This window comes from Monomorium pharaonis, chromosome 5, assembly GCF_013373865.1.
Source record: "Monomorium pharaonis isolate MP-MQ-018 chromosome 5, ASM1337386v2, whole genome shotgun sequence".
NCBI lineage: Eukaryota > Metazoa > Arthropoda > Insecta > Hymenoptera > Formicidae > Monomorium > Monomorium pharaonis.
The window spans coordinates 25,889,573-25,909,681 of NC_050471.1; the positions used below are offsets into that span (position 1 = coordinate 25,889,573).

Here is a 20,109-nt window from a genome sequence, read left to right on the forward strand (position 1 = left end):
ATAAAAGAATTAAATGTATTAATTTAGATAATTACACTATTATGTGAGTAGAATCATGTCACAATGGCCAAATATTTATACATTCACGAAAGCAATTGCGGAAGGACTTCTTAGATGTGAAAGCGGAAATTTACCAGTCGGAATATTTCGGCCTGCAATAGGTAACAAAATAATTAATTTTAAAAATTAACAGATTCTTTAAAAGTTTATTAACCCATTAAGATTTATGGCTAAACCCGCAAGGTTAGCAAAACAATAACAATCAGAAAGAGAAAAAGAGTATAAAAAACATATCTGACATAAAAATAACTTTGCAAAAGTTAGTTTTGCACGTGCTGTAAACAAATTATCAAAAATTGTACAGAAAAAATACGCCAATTAATTTATGAAAAAAAGTTGCTAAAGAGATAGGTATAACTTTTCTTTAAATCATTCTCCGTTTATCCAGAAAAATGTCAAACATTATAAAATTGAAATTCGTTTTTGTTTGATAGCTAGATCAACAAAATCAGCTAAACGGGTATGAAGTAATCTTTAGTTTTAGTCTCTAAATTATTATTTATTTTAATAAAAAATCTTTTTGATATGATAATAACAGAGTGCACAGATCATAAAATAATAGTATAATGTAAAAATTGCCCAAAAATAATAAGCTTAAAACTTTTACAAAGAACTTTGTTATTATAAACTGTTATTATGACTGAGTTACGTATTTTTTTTATATGTTTCAATTCTGATTTTTATTTGCGTATTAATAAAAAAAAAAACACTTTTTGCTTAATTGAATTATTTAAAAAACTGTGATTTAAAAAATTTTTTTTAATATAAATATTTTGTTTGATATATCCTATATGTATATATATATATATATATATATATATATATATATATATATAAACTGTTTTACTCTTCAATAACATCTTCTTTTCCGCAATTCTGAAATTATTTTGATAAAATATATAATATAACTTTTTATGTAAATAAATTTAAAATAAAACCATGTTTATCTTATATACATTTTTATATAATTTATCTAATTATTGTTAAATAATTATTGGTAAATAATTTGAAGTCATCTAACCATAGCATTAATGCACACACATACACACACACACACACACACACACACACACACACTTATGGCATTATTCTTCGCAATATATCTTTACTATATCTATCTAAAGTACTTCTTTTTTCAAACGCGTATATACAATAATAATAAGTTAATTCTCTGACCGATAAATGTTTTAATATATTGATAAAGTTAAAATCATTTATTTGGTCTACAGAGGAGCTTGGTTGAATATAATTTTTCTGTTAATTTTCTTAGCTCGTATAAACCGCGCGTCGACAATTTTGTCTCAAAACACATGATAAAAATATTTAAATATTTATGTGAAAAATACTTTAAACATATGAATATTAAAAACAATTATAATTAAAACCAAAACTAATGAAACAAGCAATTTTATCATTTAATCTTATTTTATTATCTATACATAGAATCAATCCCCACTTAAATTTTCTCTTAATCTTTTGTTAAACACTTTTTATATATAAATCTACAAGAAAAAATAATAAAGATTTCTTATAGTTTTATCTAGTGCCAGTGAGCCACTCGTTGGATGGATCGACAATATGTATGGGCCACTTGGCATTGCCGTAACTTCATTACTTGGCTTAACAAGATTTCATCATTGTGATTGCAATGTCAAGGCAAATATAGTGCCAGTCGATTTCACTGCAAATGCATTAATTGCTAGTGCTTGGGACGTCTTTAACCAATCCAGGTATAATCATGTACTAAATAATGCCATTACTTTACGCATCAATCAATGCAATTATTTTATACTCAATCTTACTTTCTTTATTTAATTATTGCTACAGATAATAGACTATAATATAAAATTAAATTTACACACAATTTTTTATTATAATTTTTTTACTTATTATTGCATATTTATTTATATTTCAATGTTTAGAATATATAATAATAATAACAACAATAATACATAAAGTAATCGAGCAAAACATTTTTTTTAAATAAAATTGACGGTAAACTTCTATTATTATATCAAGATGAGTAATTAATACCTTAAATATTAAGGTATTGTAACACGTGAATATTAATGTAATTGTAACACTAATGATACATACAAAAATATAATACATAATTTAGCTAAATTTTAATGGATTTTTTAGGAGAGGCACAGATATGTTAATTTATAATTTCGTATCACCAATTGATGGGCCTACTTGGAATGAATATACTCACACATTTCTCGACATAAACAAAACATATCCCTTGAGAAATGCCATATATATACCCTTAATGATTCACTTACGACATAAAGTATCCTACAAAATTTGTACTTGGCTTGGTCACTTTCTTCCAGCTTTATTTATGGATATTGCAAGCATTTGTATAAATCGTAGTCCGAGGTATCAGAAATATAAATATTATATATATTTAATAGATTAATAATTAACGTATACTTCTAGTAGTCCAAATCTATCTAATCAAATAAAATCACATTTATAATATAAAAAGTTCTAGTAATTTCTCATGGATTTCAGTATGTGGAAGTTGTATACAAAAATCGACAAAATCACCGAAGCAACCGGATATTTTTGTAATAAAGAGTGGACTTATTCTACTGACAATGTTCATGCAATGTGGAATCGTCTCAATGAAAAGGATCAACAATTATTTAAGTTTAACATGATAGAATTTAACTGGGCAAAATATTTTATTGGTCATTATCAGGGTTTACGCCTCTACATACTCAAGGATGATGAGAGTACTTTAGAAATCAGCCGTATTAAATATAAAAGGTAATGAATAATTTTTTTTAATTTTTAATTACTGCTTTTAATTTAATTTTGTTGTATATAGATAAAACTTTTAATTTTAGATTTTATTGGATACACCAAATGATAAAAGTTGTATTTATTTTTGCTGTCTTTTGGATCATCTTAATTATATTTAAGAAATTGTTTATATAATGTTAACATTATGATATTTATAATCTTATCATTTTGTTTTACTTTTGCTTTATGACACATCTAATACTTTATCATGTATGCATTCTCTTTTTTTCTGCAATTGCAATAATTTAATAAAATAATAAAATAATAAGTTAGCTATTAGATCAATATGTGAATAACATAGGAAATTAGTTTTTACCCAAAGCAGATCCTGATATTTAATCTCTCGCAGATTAACCTGAGTCATATCAACGATTTTTTAATTTTGAATTATTAGATTAATAGTGAAAATTTATCAGTGAAGTGACGTCATATTTCGTTCCTTATTGAAGAATTCCAAATAGCCAAATAGTCAAATTTGTTGAAAACAGATTATGCCAAGTGTCTACTATCAATCGTTGTCAAGCAAAAAGACTGACAAATTGTAAAAAATTATAATATTAAAAGATGTTGACAAATTGCGAACAAAAATATAACAACCTGTTGGTCATGCTATGCCAACAGATTGATGGCAGTAATCGAGCAAGGTTTGCTCTTTTTGCTATTAATCTGCAGCAAATTGCTCGCACATGCAGAATTTACTCGATTTCTGCCATCAGTCTGCTATCAAATTCTGTGAGCAGGCTTTGTCAAGCATATTGCAATTTACTGAGCCTGTTTACAGTAATTGAATTTCATACCAAGAATTTAAAAAAATTTTTTAGATTGCTTTTTTAAGATACGAAATATTTACCAATGTGTATCTTTTTTATTAAGACTGATATTAATACATAAACTGTAATTCTGGAAAAAATTTCTAAATTTATAAAAGAAATACATACAAAATTTTATTAATGACGTGCACAAATGACTCTGCAGTATCGATCTCGATCAAATTTGACGAGCAGTTTAGCATCCCCTTAACATATAACATGTGTGTGTGTGTGTGTGTGTGTGTGTGTGTGTGTGTGTGTGTGTGTGTGTGTGTGTGTGTGCGTGTGCGCGCGCGCGCATTTTTTAATTTAAATTTTATTTCCCGTATATGTTTAATTATTATAAGCGAACTCCGATTAAATATAGCGACAAAATTTCATACAAAATACCAGGATTCAAAATGATACTCCAACTCTTTTTGCAAACATTGGTGCACAAAATATTTGTAGGGGTATATTTTTAAAATTTGTCAAAATTGTCATTTTTATTGAAAAATGGTGATTAACTCGCAAAAATTTATGAATTATTTCAACAGTGATTTCTGAGTCTAATTTTCCTTTACTAAATAATAAATCGAGCTCAAAGTTTGCGCGACCAACACCCATGAATGTGCTCGCACATCAAGTTTGACTAATTAATCAAAACAAGAATTTTTACGAACTGACCAATCAAAGCATGTTTTCGAAGCGTTTGCAATGTTAACTTTGCGTAGTTTTAGTTACACATACGTTGAAGATAAATAATGAAACGACGAAGATTTAATAATTTATAAAAAAATAACTCAATATGTAAAAGATAAAAATATCAGATATTCTCACGCTTTTTTGTGCGTTTGTTTTGTACTTAAATACAAGGTTATCTGCACATTAATTGTGAGAAAATAAAAAATTTTACTCGCGCCAAAAAAATTACTTCCTCGACAGATTCGTATTTACTAGATAGACATATTTACTAGATCCTGGCAACAATAATTTCTTGAATAAATATATTTATTCAAGAAATTATTGTTGCCAGGATCTAGTAAATACGATAAATAAATATATTTATTCAAGAAATTATTGTTGCTAGGACTTAGTAAATATGTCTATCTAGTAAATACGAATCTGTCGAGGAAGTAATTTTTTTGGCGCGAGTAAAATCTTTTATTTTCTCACAATTAATGTGCAGATAACTTTGTATTTAAGTACAAAACAAACGCACAAAAAAGCGTGAGAATGTCTAATATTTTTATCTTTTACATATTGAGTTATTTTTTTATAACCCATATTGTCTCCGTTATTAGCTGACGAATTCTAGTAATTATTTATGATATTATTTGTTTAGTAGCCTACTGTTATATAATGATACTAATATGACAAAACACAACAGTCAATATTTGTTATAAGGCATTTTTACTTTTAAGAATTTCGAAAATTTTTAAATTTAAATTACACTTTAACATTTAATTACATATACTTCTCGACCCTTTTAAAACTTAACCGCATTATCGCATAACAATATTTAATATAAATGAATATATCGACGAATTAAATTCAGCACTTACCATTTATATAATAGTAAGACTTTTTTTGAACGGTAGAAGTCTTTGTTGAATGAACTTTGATCCAAAAGTACTCAAAAAGTAATAAGAATACATTATCACGTGTACAGAACAATTGAGCATTGTTTCAGTCATAGTAAAACTATGAACAAGGTATCTAAGCGTCAACCATACATAGATAACCGTAGAAACGTGATGGTACGTGTGTAAAAATGAAATCTGGCGATCTTTTTTCCTCAATACAAATATTACAGTTTCAATTAAATCAATTATTTTTAACAATAGTGCCCACCACAGATTTTCGAGTTGCTGCAATAAGAAAATTAAATCTAAGTATAAGTGAATAAGTTTATAATACACAGAGCAATATTGAATCTATTTACAAAATTATTATTTTAATTGTATTAATTAATCGTTACCTTTGTTATCTTAGAATTCTATTAACTCTTAAAATTTTCGAACATTTATTTCATCGATCTAATCAGGAAATTTTTTAAGTGCTTTTTTAAGTACTTTTTAGGTACATTTTTTAATCAATTATACATCGTACAATTTATTTCGAAAAATAATTATTAAAAATTTGTTAAATATTTAATTTACCTTTATTATTTGTTTAAAATAATTAGAGAAAATACCTATTTTATGTTTATTTTACGGTTATTTATACAACATTACTTAATTAATTTAATATTACTTTATATTAATTATTTATTTAAAATAATAATGAAAAAATATTTATTTAGTGTTTACTTTATGTGTATTCAATATCAATGTCGCATTAATATTTTTTTTGCATTAATAATTAATTGGAAAAAGACATTATTTCACATTTGTTCAATATTAATTTAAAATTTTATTTTATATTAATTTTTTATTCTTAATTTTTTATTGTTTAAAGCAACAGTTTGAAATAATCAAAAAAAGTATATAATTTAATTGTATTATATAGTTTTTTGTCGCTATATTTTTTATTTAAATAAATAATAAGGAAATTATTTGAAACACTATTTAAATATAAAAAACATTAGAATAACTACAATTATATAATTATTTATAAAAAAATATGTTTTTATCATGTTTTATCTTTTTAATAAAATCTGTTATATTAAACTCTATCATCACTAGTATACAAAGTATTTCAAACAGTTACAAGTATTTTTGCTGCCATTGCTAAGCAACTTGAACAATTCTTATAGGATAAGAGATAATAAAAAGACAAAAAGATTATATTGATCAAAATAGACGTCCGCGTAGCATGTGCTATTTCTTTCCTGATTTTAACTTTAGAGTTTGAAAAATCCCGCAACATGAAAACTTAGAATGTTAGAAAATACAATATTAAAAAATATGTCAAAATGTATGCCTATCGGCTTACGATATAAAATAATTAAGCTTTAAACAATTAATTTGCGTTAAGTAATTGTAATATAAACGATGAAAAGATTTGAATATTGACTTAATGCAGTTTTTCTTAAAAGGATTAGAGAATAAGAGCAACTTTGAAACCATTCTTCCACACTATACTATATATATATGTATATGCATATCACATATTTTTTCAGTGGTATCGCCGCAAACATCATCGAATGAATCACAATATCTCCAAATGGCAACGAATGGCCTACCATTTGTCACAGCATTAAACAGTAGCCAAGAATTTGCAATAATTTGAAAAAGATTGTAGCATTGTATAAACGTTTTCAAAGAGTACGGTTTTTCATAAATCGCGGACCAGCAAAGTAGACGACATATATGTAGACCAGCAATATAGAAATTATTGTTATTGGAGAAGATATAAATGTCCATTTTATTGTTCGTGGATCTGTAAAATCTACAACATAAATTAACATAAACTTGAGAGAAAATTAAAAAAAAATTTTGTGAAGTAAAGAAATTTTTTGTAACTTTTGAAAATTTATTAACATATATTATATATATAACTTACTGTCCATTATTTCAAGAAGATAATGATTAGATTCTATTTATGGTATATACTTTCACTTTAGTTTATTTTACAAGTGTGTTTCTCCTATGATTGCCCGAATAAAACTAAGCGATATCAAAGAGAATCAACTTAAGAAATATATATTTATACGTACACAATTATACGTAATAGAAGCATGCACGCGTTTACATAACGTAGCATTGCACCACAGTGCAATTTACAATCATAATGTATGTAAATACATTATGATTGTAAATTGCATGATAGTAATATTTATTTGCAATTACAAAATGAATATTGTATTTATTCGATGTTCGATACTGACATGCAAGCAAACAGACAGCACACAACATTTAATGGACGTCCGATTTTGGTCTTTATTTTGTCCAAACGTCCATGGATGTAATATTAATGTTTTAAAAATGTACATTATTGGCCGTTTAAAATACATTCATATTTGGACGTTTTAAAGATGTTTATTTTAAATATTTTTGAAAAAAAATTCTTGCCTAAAAAAATTTTGTGTAAAATAATTGTTAATCTTTTTTGACATGTAATAGAATAATAGCATGTATGAAAAAAAACATGTTCTTGAGAATTGTGTATATATATAATAATATTTGTAAATATTTGTAATATTTTATATGTATTTTATACACATATATTTTATGACATTTATGATAAATCTTCATGATCTGTTTTTTAAGATCACAAAAATATTTATAAAACATTCAAATAATTATCATAAATATTTTGTAAATCTTTCATAAATATGCTAGCTGTTTGAGAGAATTGAGATAATTCTCGCACTTTTTTCTCGTCATGACATGAAGAATTCAATGTTACAATGAAAAAAAATCTTAATAAAAGAAATCTAAAACTGGAAACTTAGCTCTTTATCACTATCTTTCAATGAGCTTTTCAATTTCTTTCATCAATATTAATTAATTAAATTTGAAATCCTGCTGTTGATTCTTATATTTGAGATTCAGAAACGTAATATTTAAAAATTAATTCACTATCTCAACATTTACGACAATTTTTTTCTATCTCTTTATGTTATTCATGTATTATTCCATAAAACTTGCAAATAAAATAATATTCAAATACATCAAAACAAGATACAAACTTCTAAACTAATATGCGACACTTCTAGACTGTGATCAACATAATGCTGCAACTGTTCGAAACGTTTGACCGATTAATCAAAACTAAGATTTTTACGAATTGACCGACGAATTGATGACAAGATTTTTATGAATCGGCACAGATTTAACAATTTATAAAGAAGATATAAACACAAGATATATACAAGGGAAGAAACATCCGACATTCTCGCGCTTCATTCTCGTACGCCTTATACATCTTATACTTAAATAAATCTCCATAAGATTTTTTTTTAGGGGAAAGAGCAAAATACTTTTTTGTCTTTCCTACAGACTTTTGTATTGAGTAAATTTTATGAATACCAAAAGAACCAACATCAGTAAATGAAGAACGGTGACGTTATCGACTGCGGATAGAAATTTGTGGTTATTAACACATAAATTATTAAATAATATAATATTAAATTTGATTCTTTTATTACATAAGTGCTTTATAAATAATTGTGTATAGCTACATAATCTTATAATATCATATATGTATATTGCTGCAAAATTACAATTCCTTTTGTACAATCATCATATCTCTGTGGATAATCAAACTTGGACGATTAAACATTTACGGTTTTAAATAAAAATCTTATCTTATCGAGTTCTAAATACATGTATCCATACGAGACATGTATAAAACATCAAGACAATAATAAATCATAAAATTATTATAAAAGTACTGTACTTAATTTTTATCACTGTCACACTCTTTTATAATTAATAACTTTTAAATTTAACTTTTAATCAGAGATTACACGAGCTTCCGTAAGATAATTTGGCTCGTATATTTTTACATTTTCATTTAAACTCGAACTTCAAACTTAAATCGCGAGAATCGCGATTCCTCGTTAATCAAATCTATCTTGAACGTTCTCCCTCTCCATCCCGTAGCCCGACCCTCCCCTCTCTTCCCTTTACCGAGGAAGTTACACACGCAAGCGGTGCCGACGTGCCGTTTCATCCGCAGCAAGGCGACAAGGCACGATCGAGTGTGTCCTTCGCACGCGGTGTCGCGCGCCGTGACTTGTGGATTTTTCGTTCTCCTCGATGTGAGTGGAGTGTCCGTCCGAACCGAACCGACTGAGATTATGGCGAGCTGCAGGCTGTTCGGCGCTCTCGCGCGCTGCACCCGCGCCAGCGCGAATTTCACTTCGAAATGCACAGGTGATTACGTGTCTCCGTGTCTCTAGGGTGGCGGTCCTTCCCCGTCACGTCTCTCGTGATGGTGGCGGATTTTTTTGCTTCGAAATTCAGTGTTCACACGTGTCATTGGGACACGCGAGGTAGAGAGGTTCAACAACCTCCGGTCGGCAACAATCTGAAGTAGACGAACGACGTTCGAGATCGACAATGGCCGGCGAAAGACTTACCGACACGCGAATTATTCAAGGGGAATCCATCGGCTGATTATTTTTTCCTCTCGACACTGGATATATGTGGACATGTTAGACCGGTGGTGCATCGGGCAAGATGCCGATAGGTGCGCCGGCGCATACGCGTTTTCGACCTTTGCCCTCCCGCAATCGGAGGGATAAGGTCGATTAGCGCTAACTTCGTGTCGTCGGGATCGATGACAACTGGCACCGGCAACTGAGAATTACATATGTTATTTTGAGGAATACTTTGCTATATTTGCGCAAGGGCATACAGGCAAATCCACGAGCGAAGCATGTTACGTGATCGCACTGTACTTTCGTACTTTGGACCGCAGGTCCAAAGTACGAAAGTACAGCGTTCGCGCGAACGTTCGAGCTTTGTTAAATTCGTAACGAGCTGCTCGAAATGGTGCCCGAGGATACGATGTTGTTTGAATTAAAAAGGAATTCTCATAGATTGCATTTATTGCAAGACAGAAATAAATAAAGTTTCGTTTATCGCCTCTTCTACATGTGCAGCGCGATACATCGCCCAACTTCACTATACGCTGTTTCATCTGAATTAAGATTCAAATTAATGTAAATGTAGATTCAAATGATTTAAAACTTACATTCCAGTCTGAAGTTAAAGCTTTTCTGATGTTCGATCATTCGAACCTTCGAAAAATTTTGAATAAGTTCATTTGAGAGTACTTAAAATGAAATAAACATACTTCAGATAAAACAAACGAAGATAAAATGCAAAAATATAGATATGGCAACGTAAATATAGATAATAAAAGGATTAAAATAATTGTGTTTTTACTTTTTTTTGTGTTTTGAAATAAAAAGGATAGATTTAATACAAGATAGGATAAATAGAATAAGTAGAAGAAAATATAAAGAGAAATAAATTTAAAAAATAAGACCTAAACAATCATTGGGAATAAATTTTTTTTTAATTGTAATGATAGGACTTTAAAAGAATACTCTTGCTTTTTAAATCTTTTTAATCGTTAAATAACAATCATTCAACACATAAAGATAGAGATTTTAGATTCACTGCTACCAAACATTAGATATTGTCAAGTAGATCTTTTTAAAATATGTTATTACTTTTTAATTTTTACTTGATAGTGAGTATGTTTAAGTTGCATAATAATGAATGAATTTATGTTGTTTATTAGATATGGACAAACTAAATTGGATTGTTACAAAACTTAAAAAAATTGCTGATATGGTTAGCAGAATTTTTTTTAATTCATCGTCTGTTTCCTAATATGTTTTTAACATCTTTATATGTGAGCAAGAAATTTCGATCTTTATAATTCGTTATTATGGATTAATCCCTTTGCGTGGCTTTTTGACTTTTTGTATTGACTTAAAATAATAAATTGTAAATTAATATTTCTGGATTTAATTTTCATCAAAATTAAAATATCTTGTGTATTTGAAATTATGAATGTGTATTAAGTTGTTTCTATTTACTATTATAATGTTATTGTTTTTTATTTGTTTTTATTATTTAATTGATTAATTCAATCTCTTATTTAGCTATTGATTGATGTGATCTCACATCAACCTACTGAAACTGCAAGTTGAGAGATTAAATTATGGATAACTCTCAAGATTATTATCACATGCAATAAAATAAATTGTTCAACCATTTGTAACTATTATTTTACAAAATTTATACCCAATATGATTGAATCATTATTATATAATAATATATAAAATATATTTATGCTTGTGCACTTTTCTCAGTTAGTCAAATTTGAGAAAAGCACCCAGATAGCCAAATAAAGGCAACGTGTTGTTATTTTGCTGTCACTTATTCCCTATTAATTTTATCAAACTAAAGCCAAGGTGTTTCCTCAAACTGTCTGTTGTTCTGACATCATGTAAAATTCTATATTAGAATTCAACAAACTGACGGCAACTTGTCAACATGCATGCACAATTGCTGTCAATGTGACAAGTTTATTATTCTTTAATGCATGCACTTATAATTTTATAAACTCATGAAGGTTATTTGCTCTCCTGATGTTAACTTCGTTCCACGTTAAATTACAATGACAGCAAATTGTGGGCAAGTTCACAACATAAATGCAGTGCATTAATTTGCCCGATATGCTTAATTTTGCTTGGCTATCTGGGCATATTTTGTCAAGTATCTTCAATAATTTTTTTTACAGAAAGATGAGTTTAATGCAAAATTTAATAATTGAATTGATGTTTATAAAATGGCAACAAAAAGTGTAACAAAACTTGCTATAAAATAAGAGCAAAAACACTAAAAACACCAAAAACCGTAGATAAGATACTGGCATAATCTAACAGCAAAGAGGCAACAATATAACAGCAAATTAGCAGTAAATACCATGTAACACTGTTACGTGGTTCAATAATCTGACATACTTTTTTAAATACCTTTAAAGGAGCATTCGTACTGCTCATCTATTTTTCTACTAGTGTTAAAGAAAATAAAAGAAGAATAATTTTTAATATTATATATGATATTAGTCATATTATTAATAGAATAATACAATGAGTAGAATTAATAATACAATTAAGAAAAAAATAAATATTTTTGTATTTGACGCACATACTGTGTGCATGTGTGCGTGCGTGCGTGCGTGCGTGTGTTCGTGCGTGCGTGTGTGCGTGTGTGTGCGTGTGTGCGCGTGTGTGTGTGTGTGTGTGTGTGTGTGTGTGTGTGTGTGTGTGTGTGTGTTTTAAAAATATTTTTGTATGTACAATCGCTGTTGTATTTACTTATATTTCACATTTATTAAATTATTTTTCTAGGTTTGCAACAGTCAACAAGAGCACTAGCAACCGAAGCAAATAGAAAATACTTTAAATACAAAACTGTTGGCGATGTAGCAGTCATCACTATAGATGCACCAAATGCCAAAGTAATATAGAAGTATAATATATACAATAATATACAATTGTGTGCATATATACTTGCACGTATGATTAAATTTGATAATAAAAAAAAGTACTTAAAAAAAGTATCAGAATATGTTAACACAGATCTTTATTATGTTTATTGTTTATACAGGTAAACACCTTAAATAAGGAACTAATGGCGGAGATAGAAGTATTACTGAAAGAAATTCAATCAAATTCTCTTGTAAATTCAGCAGTTATTATTAGTGGAAAACCAGACAATTTCATAGTCGGTGCTGACATTACTATGTTACAAGCTCTTCCAGATGCAGAAGCTGGTTATCGATTAACAAAGGAGGGTCATAGAATTATGGATTTGATAGCTAACAGTACTAAACCTATTATTGCTGCTATTAACGGTCCATGTCTCGGTGGAGGATTAGAAGTAACGTATCTTTCACAATTAAATTAAAAGTTGTCTAGCTGAAATAGGAAGATAGAAAAAGAAATCCAAAAATTAAAATTATTAATTACATTGATTATTTTATACAGGTCGCATTAGCGTGCCACTACAGACTCGCTGTTAACAACAAGCAAACCAATTTAGGATTGCCAGAAGTAAGGCTCGGGCTCCTTCCCGGTAGCGGTGGTACTCAGCGCCTGCCTCAACTGGTCTCCCTTGCCACTGCTCTGGATATGGTACTCACTGGTAAAAATCTTAAACCCGACAGAGCGAAGAAAGCTGGGCTAGTGGATATCGTGGTGAACCGTCTTGGACCGGGAGTTGAATTGCCCGAAGAAAAGTAAAATATAAGAAGAAATTTTCTTCCAAATAGACACGCTCCATTTTTTTACACTAATTTCTCTTCAAGAAATTTTCAAATCTTTTTTAGACATTTTATGTTACATATTTTTTTTGAAATATCAGTTATAATTAGTTATTACTCATATATGTATATATTTTTTTAATATACAACTATACAAATACTTTCTAAAAACATTAAAGTATATGTAAGAGTTATTTAATTTATATATGTTCGTAAAAGTAAGGGAGACTAATGACTTATAATGTAGTAAATGTCCAGAAAACAAATATATACGTTAAATTAATGATAATGATTATGTAAGATATTTACGCCGTAAATATTTAAATAACAATCATTTATTTACTTGCAACTTGTACAATTTATATCTCCTACACGTATATTCATGAACTGTTCAGAAAAGTCTCATTTGTCTTATCTCTCACACATGTTAATTGTACACATAATATCTCTTTAGAGTAAAGCTTATAAATGTTGCAGTGTGTAATTAAAACTTTATTACATACTTAAAAATCAAATCACTTTTTTTTAGTACATTAAGATACCTAGAAGAAACTGCAATAAAAACAGCGCAGGATCTCGCGAGCGGAAAGTTAAAGATCCAACGCGGTCCAAAAACTCTCATGGACAAGATAACGCAACAGATTTTATCCATCAACTTTGTCAAGGATCAGGTGTTCAAGAAAGCGAAAGCCCAGGTAATGAAAATGACGAACGGTTTGTATCCAGCTCCGCTTAAAATTCTGGAGGTGGTGAGAGTCGGTCTGGACAAGGGTCCCGTGGCTGGATTTGACGCTGAGGCCAGAGGTTTTGGTCAATTGGCGGTTACACCAGAGTGTAAAGGTCTTACCAGTTTGTTCTTCGGCCAGACAGCGTGCAAGAAAAATCGTTTTGGTCCGCCCAAGAGTGCAGTCAAGTACGTTTTTCAAGTAAATCTTAAAAAAAAAAAATTATACTAATTAAAATTAATTTTGTTCAAATATTCCTTAATCAGAATAAGTATTTTTGGATTTAATTTGGATTTAAAACGCATTTTAAACCATAAGAAATGTCTCAATAAGATTGAAAAACAATAACATTGAATTTGTTACATAAAAGTAACAATAATGCTCGCCCTGAAAAGTCGGGAGATTCCACGTTCAATCCCTGGCTGATGTGTTACTTTTTCGCAGCAGAATTATTTACAGTATTTAAGAAAATGGAAAAACAGATACTTATTAGCATCAGTATTATTGTTATTAAATTAATTATTAATTTAATATTGTGATATTACTAATCTGGTTTATTTTATAGCTGTGTTTTAAAAGACCGAAAATTATATTTGGTACACAGTTCAATAAACTTTGAAAAGTATATAAAATTACACAAGTAAATATCAACATGAAGATCGAATAAGACTTATAAAATTATGAGTAACAATAATGTTACAAATAGCGCGTTATTTTGGAAACCTTATTCTGATTAAAATTACTTTATCAAAATTTTTTGTCAACCAATATTATCGATATTATTCGATATGCGCAGAAAAATTGCTGTACTTGGTGCTGGTTTGATGGGCGCGGGCATCATCCAGGTCAGTATTGACAAAGGCTTCAATGTTGTTATGAAGGATACGAACGAGACCGGACTGTATCGTGGCATAAATCAGATTCAGAAGGGCCTGGACAACGCTGTGAAACGTAAACGGATCTCCGGGTTTGCATCTCTTTTATAAAAATTATCCATATATAAAAAGATTTTTAACGAAAATTTTCTGTACAGTATTGAAAGGGATAAAATTTTGTCCCATCTTGATGCGACATTAAAATACGACTCCTTCAAGGACGCAGACATAGTAATCGAGGCCGTTTTCGAAGACATCGCCATTAAACACAAAGTCCTCAAGGAGATTGAATCCGTAGTGCCGAGTCACTGCGTTATCGCGACCAACACATCCGCTATTCCCATCACAAAAATCGCTGCTGGCAGCAGCCGCCCTGACAAAGTAAAATGCATTTATTAATTAATTTTTTATCTCAAACTATAGTATTTGATAAATATGATTTTAATGTAAAAGGTATTTCTAATCATAAAAAATATTCAATTTCTTAAATTAATTATAATTAAAAAGAAAACTGTGTGTGTAATACATATACACATACAATGTTTTCTTTTTATGAATTGATTTAAGAAATTGAGATGTATATATATATTTCAATATATATGTATATCAGCTAATTAAATATTATTTAATTTTTAAAATTGTAATATATTTGTAATAGTTACAATATAACTACATTTATAATAGTTACAATATATATTGTATGTAAATACAATGTGAACTTTTCAAGACATATTTTCTTACAGTTAATTGGTATGCACTACTTCTCTCCTGTCGATAAAATGGACTTGTTAGAAATTATAACGCACAAAGGAACATCCGAAGAGACAATCAGGACCGCTGTAGACGTTGGTTTAAAACAGGGCAAGACTGTTATTACAGTCGGCGATTGTCCTGGATTTTATACCACAAGAATACTTTCTTGCATGTTGTCGGAAGCGATTAGGCTATTACAGGTAGGCTGTTGGACTGGTTATTTTTTTATTTTTTTCACAGCTGTGAAAAAAAATAGAAAGTTGATTACACACACAATGCACACACACTCATTATAATTATCAAAATAACCAGACTTTTTCTATAATAATATCACAACCATACTAATATCGTTTTGATTCTAAATCGCAAATATAAATGCGATGCAATCTTTTTGCAGGAAGGCGTGGATCCAGCGCAGCTGGATAAACTATCAAAAAAATTCGGCTTCCCTGTCGGTCCAGCCACTTTATCCGACGAGGTCGGCATTGATGTCGGTGCTCATATTAGTGTTGATCTCGCGAAAGCTTATGGCGAGCGCTTTATGGGAGCGAACCCAAATATTCTTAGCGATATGGTTAAGGCTGGTTTTCTCGGTAAGCTTATTGTTGTAGTGAAAAACAGCTTCTCCAAGGAATATATTTAGTAGATAAATTATCTTGCAGGAATTCTCGATCTTTCCCTGTCTCTCCCGGTCTCTCCCTGTCTCTTCCTGTCACTCCCTGTCTCTCCCTGTCACTCCCTGTTTCTCCCTGTCTCTCCCGGTCTCTCCCTGTTTCTCCCGGTCTCTCCCTGTCTCTCCCTGTCACTCCCTGTCTCTCTCTGTCTCTCCCGGTCTTCCTTGGAAGAAAAAAAACATTCATATAATTAATTGATAATCCACAATAGAACTACATTTATTAAATTTGTGACAAATTTTTTTTGTAAAAACTATTTAAAAATTATAATTTTTATAAAAGTTATCATATAATATTATAAATTTTATATGTATTATATCATATAATATTATAATTTTAATATGTAAATTTGATAAACGTTATCCTATTGGAAATATCGCCGACAGACTGTGAAAGTGTCAAGTCACGCTAAAACTAGATTTTGCACTTTGTGAATTTTAGGACGCAAATCTGGTAAAGGTATATTTGTATACGAAACCGGCTCCAAGAACAGAGATGTAAATCTTGGCGCGTTGGACATTCTGAAAAATTATAAGCTTGAACCTAAGGGTAGCACATCCGATGAGGACCGTCAGATGAGAATGGTCTCGCGATTCGTTAATGAAGCAGTTCTGTGCTTAGAAGAAAATATTTTAGCTAATCCCGTAAGTTAACGTACTTTATGATTATTTGATATTTTCAATGAATTACAATAAATAAGAATGATGAAACTTATAATAATATTATATATCAGATTTTTCTATCTATAATGTACTCGCGCACGGCAATTTTCAAACTTAATTATTCTCAGAGCCTTATATTACTTGAAAAATGAATTATATTTTATATTTATTTTATGTTATATATTTGTATTTGTATTTTATTTTAATAATTGTTTACATTTCCTTTTTGCTATTTTCTTTATGTTATTTATTAACTATTTATATTTTAGTTGGAAGGCGATATTGGAGCTGTGTTCGGCTTGGGCTTTCCACCATTCACGGGTGGTCCATTCCGTTGGGTCGATTCATACGGCGCCCATCGACTTGTTAAAAAGATGGAGGAGTTCCAAAGTCACTATGGCGAAGCTTTCAAGCCATGCCAATTATTGCTCGATATGGCAAATGATTCTACACGAAAATTCCATTCAAAATAAAAATTTCATAGAAATCCATTATCGGTATATCTTTATGTTGATTAATGTTCATCCAAGAGCTGTATTACATTTGTTCGCTTCAGGCTCAGAAAGAAAGCAAGCATGTTGAAAGGTGCGAAGATTAATCCTTTGCTATCTTGCAACTCAATTTGGAATTTACATTTGTTATATCTCGTGTGTGCTAATTCGTTGGGAGATTATTCCGAAAGTTGGAAAAATATTTACCATCTTCCAATCATTAAAAAGCACTTGAACATCTTTTTAGCTATTGTGATAAAATAAACAACCAATGCAAATTTGTATTTTTAAACGTAGGACTGCGCACTATATTTTTGTAAACGCAATTGAGTCTTTTAGATTAGTCAGTTACTGTTAATTTCCGTTGAAATGCATATTTGTTAACGAATTCTTTTCATCAGAATGATAATATAGATAATGTACATAATCTGTTAGTTACAAATTATAAAGCACAATTTTTTAAGCTATATAAGAAATTTTCAGAAATACTAATAATTTAAAATTTTCGTCGAATTTCACATTCATGTGTACAGTCCTAAAGTTATATTAATTTCTTTATAATGTTATTTTTGATTAATGTTTTGATGAAGAAAGTACATTATCAGAATAAAGACATTAAAGAAAAAAAATACAGCTTTGAATGTACTTAGCACAACATTGTTCACACGAGATTTATTTTACAACGTGCGCGATTCCATATGTGCAGGTCAAATGAAAGGGGCTATAATGCGTGTCACGCATAATGCGCCGAGACTATCGCGATTTCTAAAATAGTATATATTTTTGGACTTTGTATTTACACGTCCCACGCCCATCGACTTTTTGAGAAGGCATTGTAGATAGATTCGTGCATTTATTAATTTCGAGAATTTTATATGCCATACAAATATTTGATACCTTTACAGATATCTTTACAACATTGTAAATTAAGCGAAGCCGTAATATTGTATATCTATTTTTGCAAAATTTATTAGAAATAAAAGAGTTTGTATATTGAACCTATGATACGTCTTTGCTTTCGATCCAATTAGAACACAAAAAAAACACTTTAAAAATATTTTTAAAACGTCTGAAAAAACATTTCTAGAAATGTTAAATTATAATGAAATAAATTTTCTTTTTTTTAAGTAAAAAATTTTAACATTAAAAATTTTTTATATTTAAAGTTTATTATCGTTAAAAAATATTTTTATAATACTTAGAAAATATGTTTTTAATGTTAATAATACGTCAAACTCTCTTTTGTTGTTATTAAAGAACGTTTATTTTAACGTTTGAGAACATTTTCTGATAAATGTTTTTTCAAACATTTAAAGTTAATCTACAATATGATCACTGCTTCCTTTTTTCACTTTTGTCTATTGTTTTTTTGGCTTTTCGTGTAATGTTTTATCAAAATTAACAAAACAAAAATTATCGGACACTACAAGAGAAAAAAAGGTACGATTTTTAATCAAATAGTCCGCAAAAAGACAAAAGCAAGAAATAGGAAGCAAAGCGCGCGCACGTTATAACTTTTTGTATATAATACAAATTGTATATAAATTCACAGAAAATATTAAGCGCCAAAATTCGCTTCAATGGAAAAAGATTTATCTTTTACTTGTGTTATTTACACATTAATCTAGTTTCTCATTTATTATTGTGCATATATATAATTTATATTGGAAATTTCGTTTTGTAATTCGCAATTTTGATTGCGTCAATACCGTTTTGATCTAACTATGATTATAACATCTGTAAAAAAACTCCTGCATGGTAACCGATTAATTGCTTCGATTTTAATAAAAAAAAACCTAATAATCAATCCAATTATTAATATTATCCTGCGGAATTGCCCGTGCAGACGCAATATAGAAATGGAAATATTTAGCTTGATGCAACAGTCGAGAGATGTTGCACTCTTGTTTGTGTCGATATCATTTCTTCGAGTCGATTCTGGAGCAACATAAATTAGATACGTATAGTTTTATGTCTATATCAATTTCTTCGTTATTTTCAAATCACCTATAATGAATTTTCACAATCGTTTACACTAAAAAAGGAATTCATATTTAGACATTTTCAAAAATTAACTCTATAATTTTTATAAATTATATTTAATTGCATATTATAGATGTGACTATGAAACTAATTAAATCAATCAAACTCTATTAGATAGATTTGTTATTATAATTATATAAAACCTTAAATAACTTCTAAATTATAACCCATATTCAGAACGCGCTTATAAAGATATAATATGCTCTTTTTTATTGTTCTATCTTTATCATTCATTAAATATAAAATAAAAATAGAATGATGAAAAGCGTTAACATCTTTAAAAGTATATCATCAGCCCTCAATACGGGGCTATATGTTTTATAAAAATACGGAATGTTTCTTGTAACTTATTCAAAATTATTTAAAATATTTCTATTGTTTTTAATGAAAAAAATATCAAAGGAAGAAGTTGTGTATTTCGAAAAGACAAATACTATAAGGCAGTAATTTTACATGTTTACGATATTTTATTAACATTTTATAAAATGA

At 29.0% G+C, this 20,109-nt stretch overlaps 2 protein-coding genes and 1 pseudogene across 7 annotated transcripts in view; 2 read left to right on the forward strand and 1 right to left on the reverse strand.

The window, feature by feature from the left end:
- The window catches only part of LOC105839657 (fatty acyl-CoA reductase wat), a 52,268-nt gene extending 45,348 nt beyond the window's left edge, over positions 1 to 6,920 (forward strand). For 5 of the 6 annotated variants that reach the window (XM_036287728.1, XM_036287727.1, XM_036287729.1 and 2 more), the window contains 5 exons: positions 52 to 161; positions 1,595 to 1,790; positions 2,203 to 2,442; positions 2,578 to 2,835; positions 2,916 to 3,149. In XM_036287728.1, the coding sequence (XP_036143621.1) occupies positions 52 to 161; positions 1,595 to 1,790; positions 2,203 to 2,442; positions 2,578 to 2,835; positions 2,916 to 3,006 (895 nt within the window). In that variant the 3' untranslated portion in view covers positions 3,007 to 3,149. Of the gene's footprint in view, positions 1 to 51; positions 162 to 1,594; positions 1,791 to 2,202; positions 2,443 to 2,577; positions 2,836 to 2,915; positions 3,150 to 6,783 lie in introns of those variants that run through there. The other variant, XM_036287726.1, reaches the window with a different exon arrangement.
- Positions 67 to 7,134, reverse strand: LOC118645876 (annotated as a pseudogene).
- A 1,606-nt stretch (positions 7,135 to 8,740) lies between these two features.
- Positions 8,741 to 18,579, forward strand: LOC105837947 (trifunctional enzyme subunit alpha, mitochondrial). Its single transcript, XM_012683153.3, has 11 exons — positions 8,741 to 9,484; positions 12,484 to 12,593; positions 12,743 to 13,015; positions 13,123 to 13,373; positions 13,927 to 14,310; positions 14,919 to 15,089; positions 15,156 to 15,378; positions 15,741 to 15,950; positions 16,148 to 16,343; positions 16,866 to 17,068; positions 17,356 to 18,579. Exons 1-11 carry the CDS (start codon positions 9,409 to 9,411, stop codon positions 17,557 to 17,559), a joined length of 2,301 nt encoding a protein of 766 aa, XP_012538607.1. The 5' UTR covers positions 8,741 to 9,408; the 3' UTR covers positions 17,560 to 18,579.
- Positions 18,580 to 20,109: the final 1,530 nt, after the last annotated feature.

Excerpts from the sequence above, each read along its gene's own strand:
- LOC105837947 (XM_012683153.3), top strand. The coding sequence starts at position 9,409 with ATGGCGAGCTGCAGGCTGTTCGGCGCTCTCGCGCGCTGCACCCGCGCC. Across the intron at positions 14,311-14,918 it reads CCGCCCAAGAGTGCAGTCAA|AAAAATTGCTGTACTTGGTG; the intron begins GTACGTTTTTCA and ends CGATATGCGCAG. Across the intron at positions 15,951-16,147 it reads AAGCGATTAGGCTATTACAG|GAAGGCGTGGATCCAGCGCA; the intron begins GTAGGCTGTTGG and ends ATCTTTTTGCAG.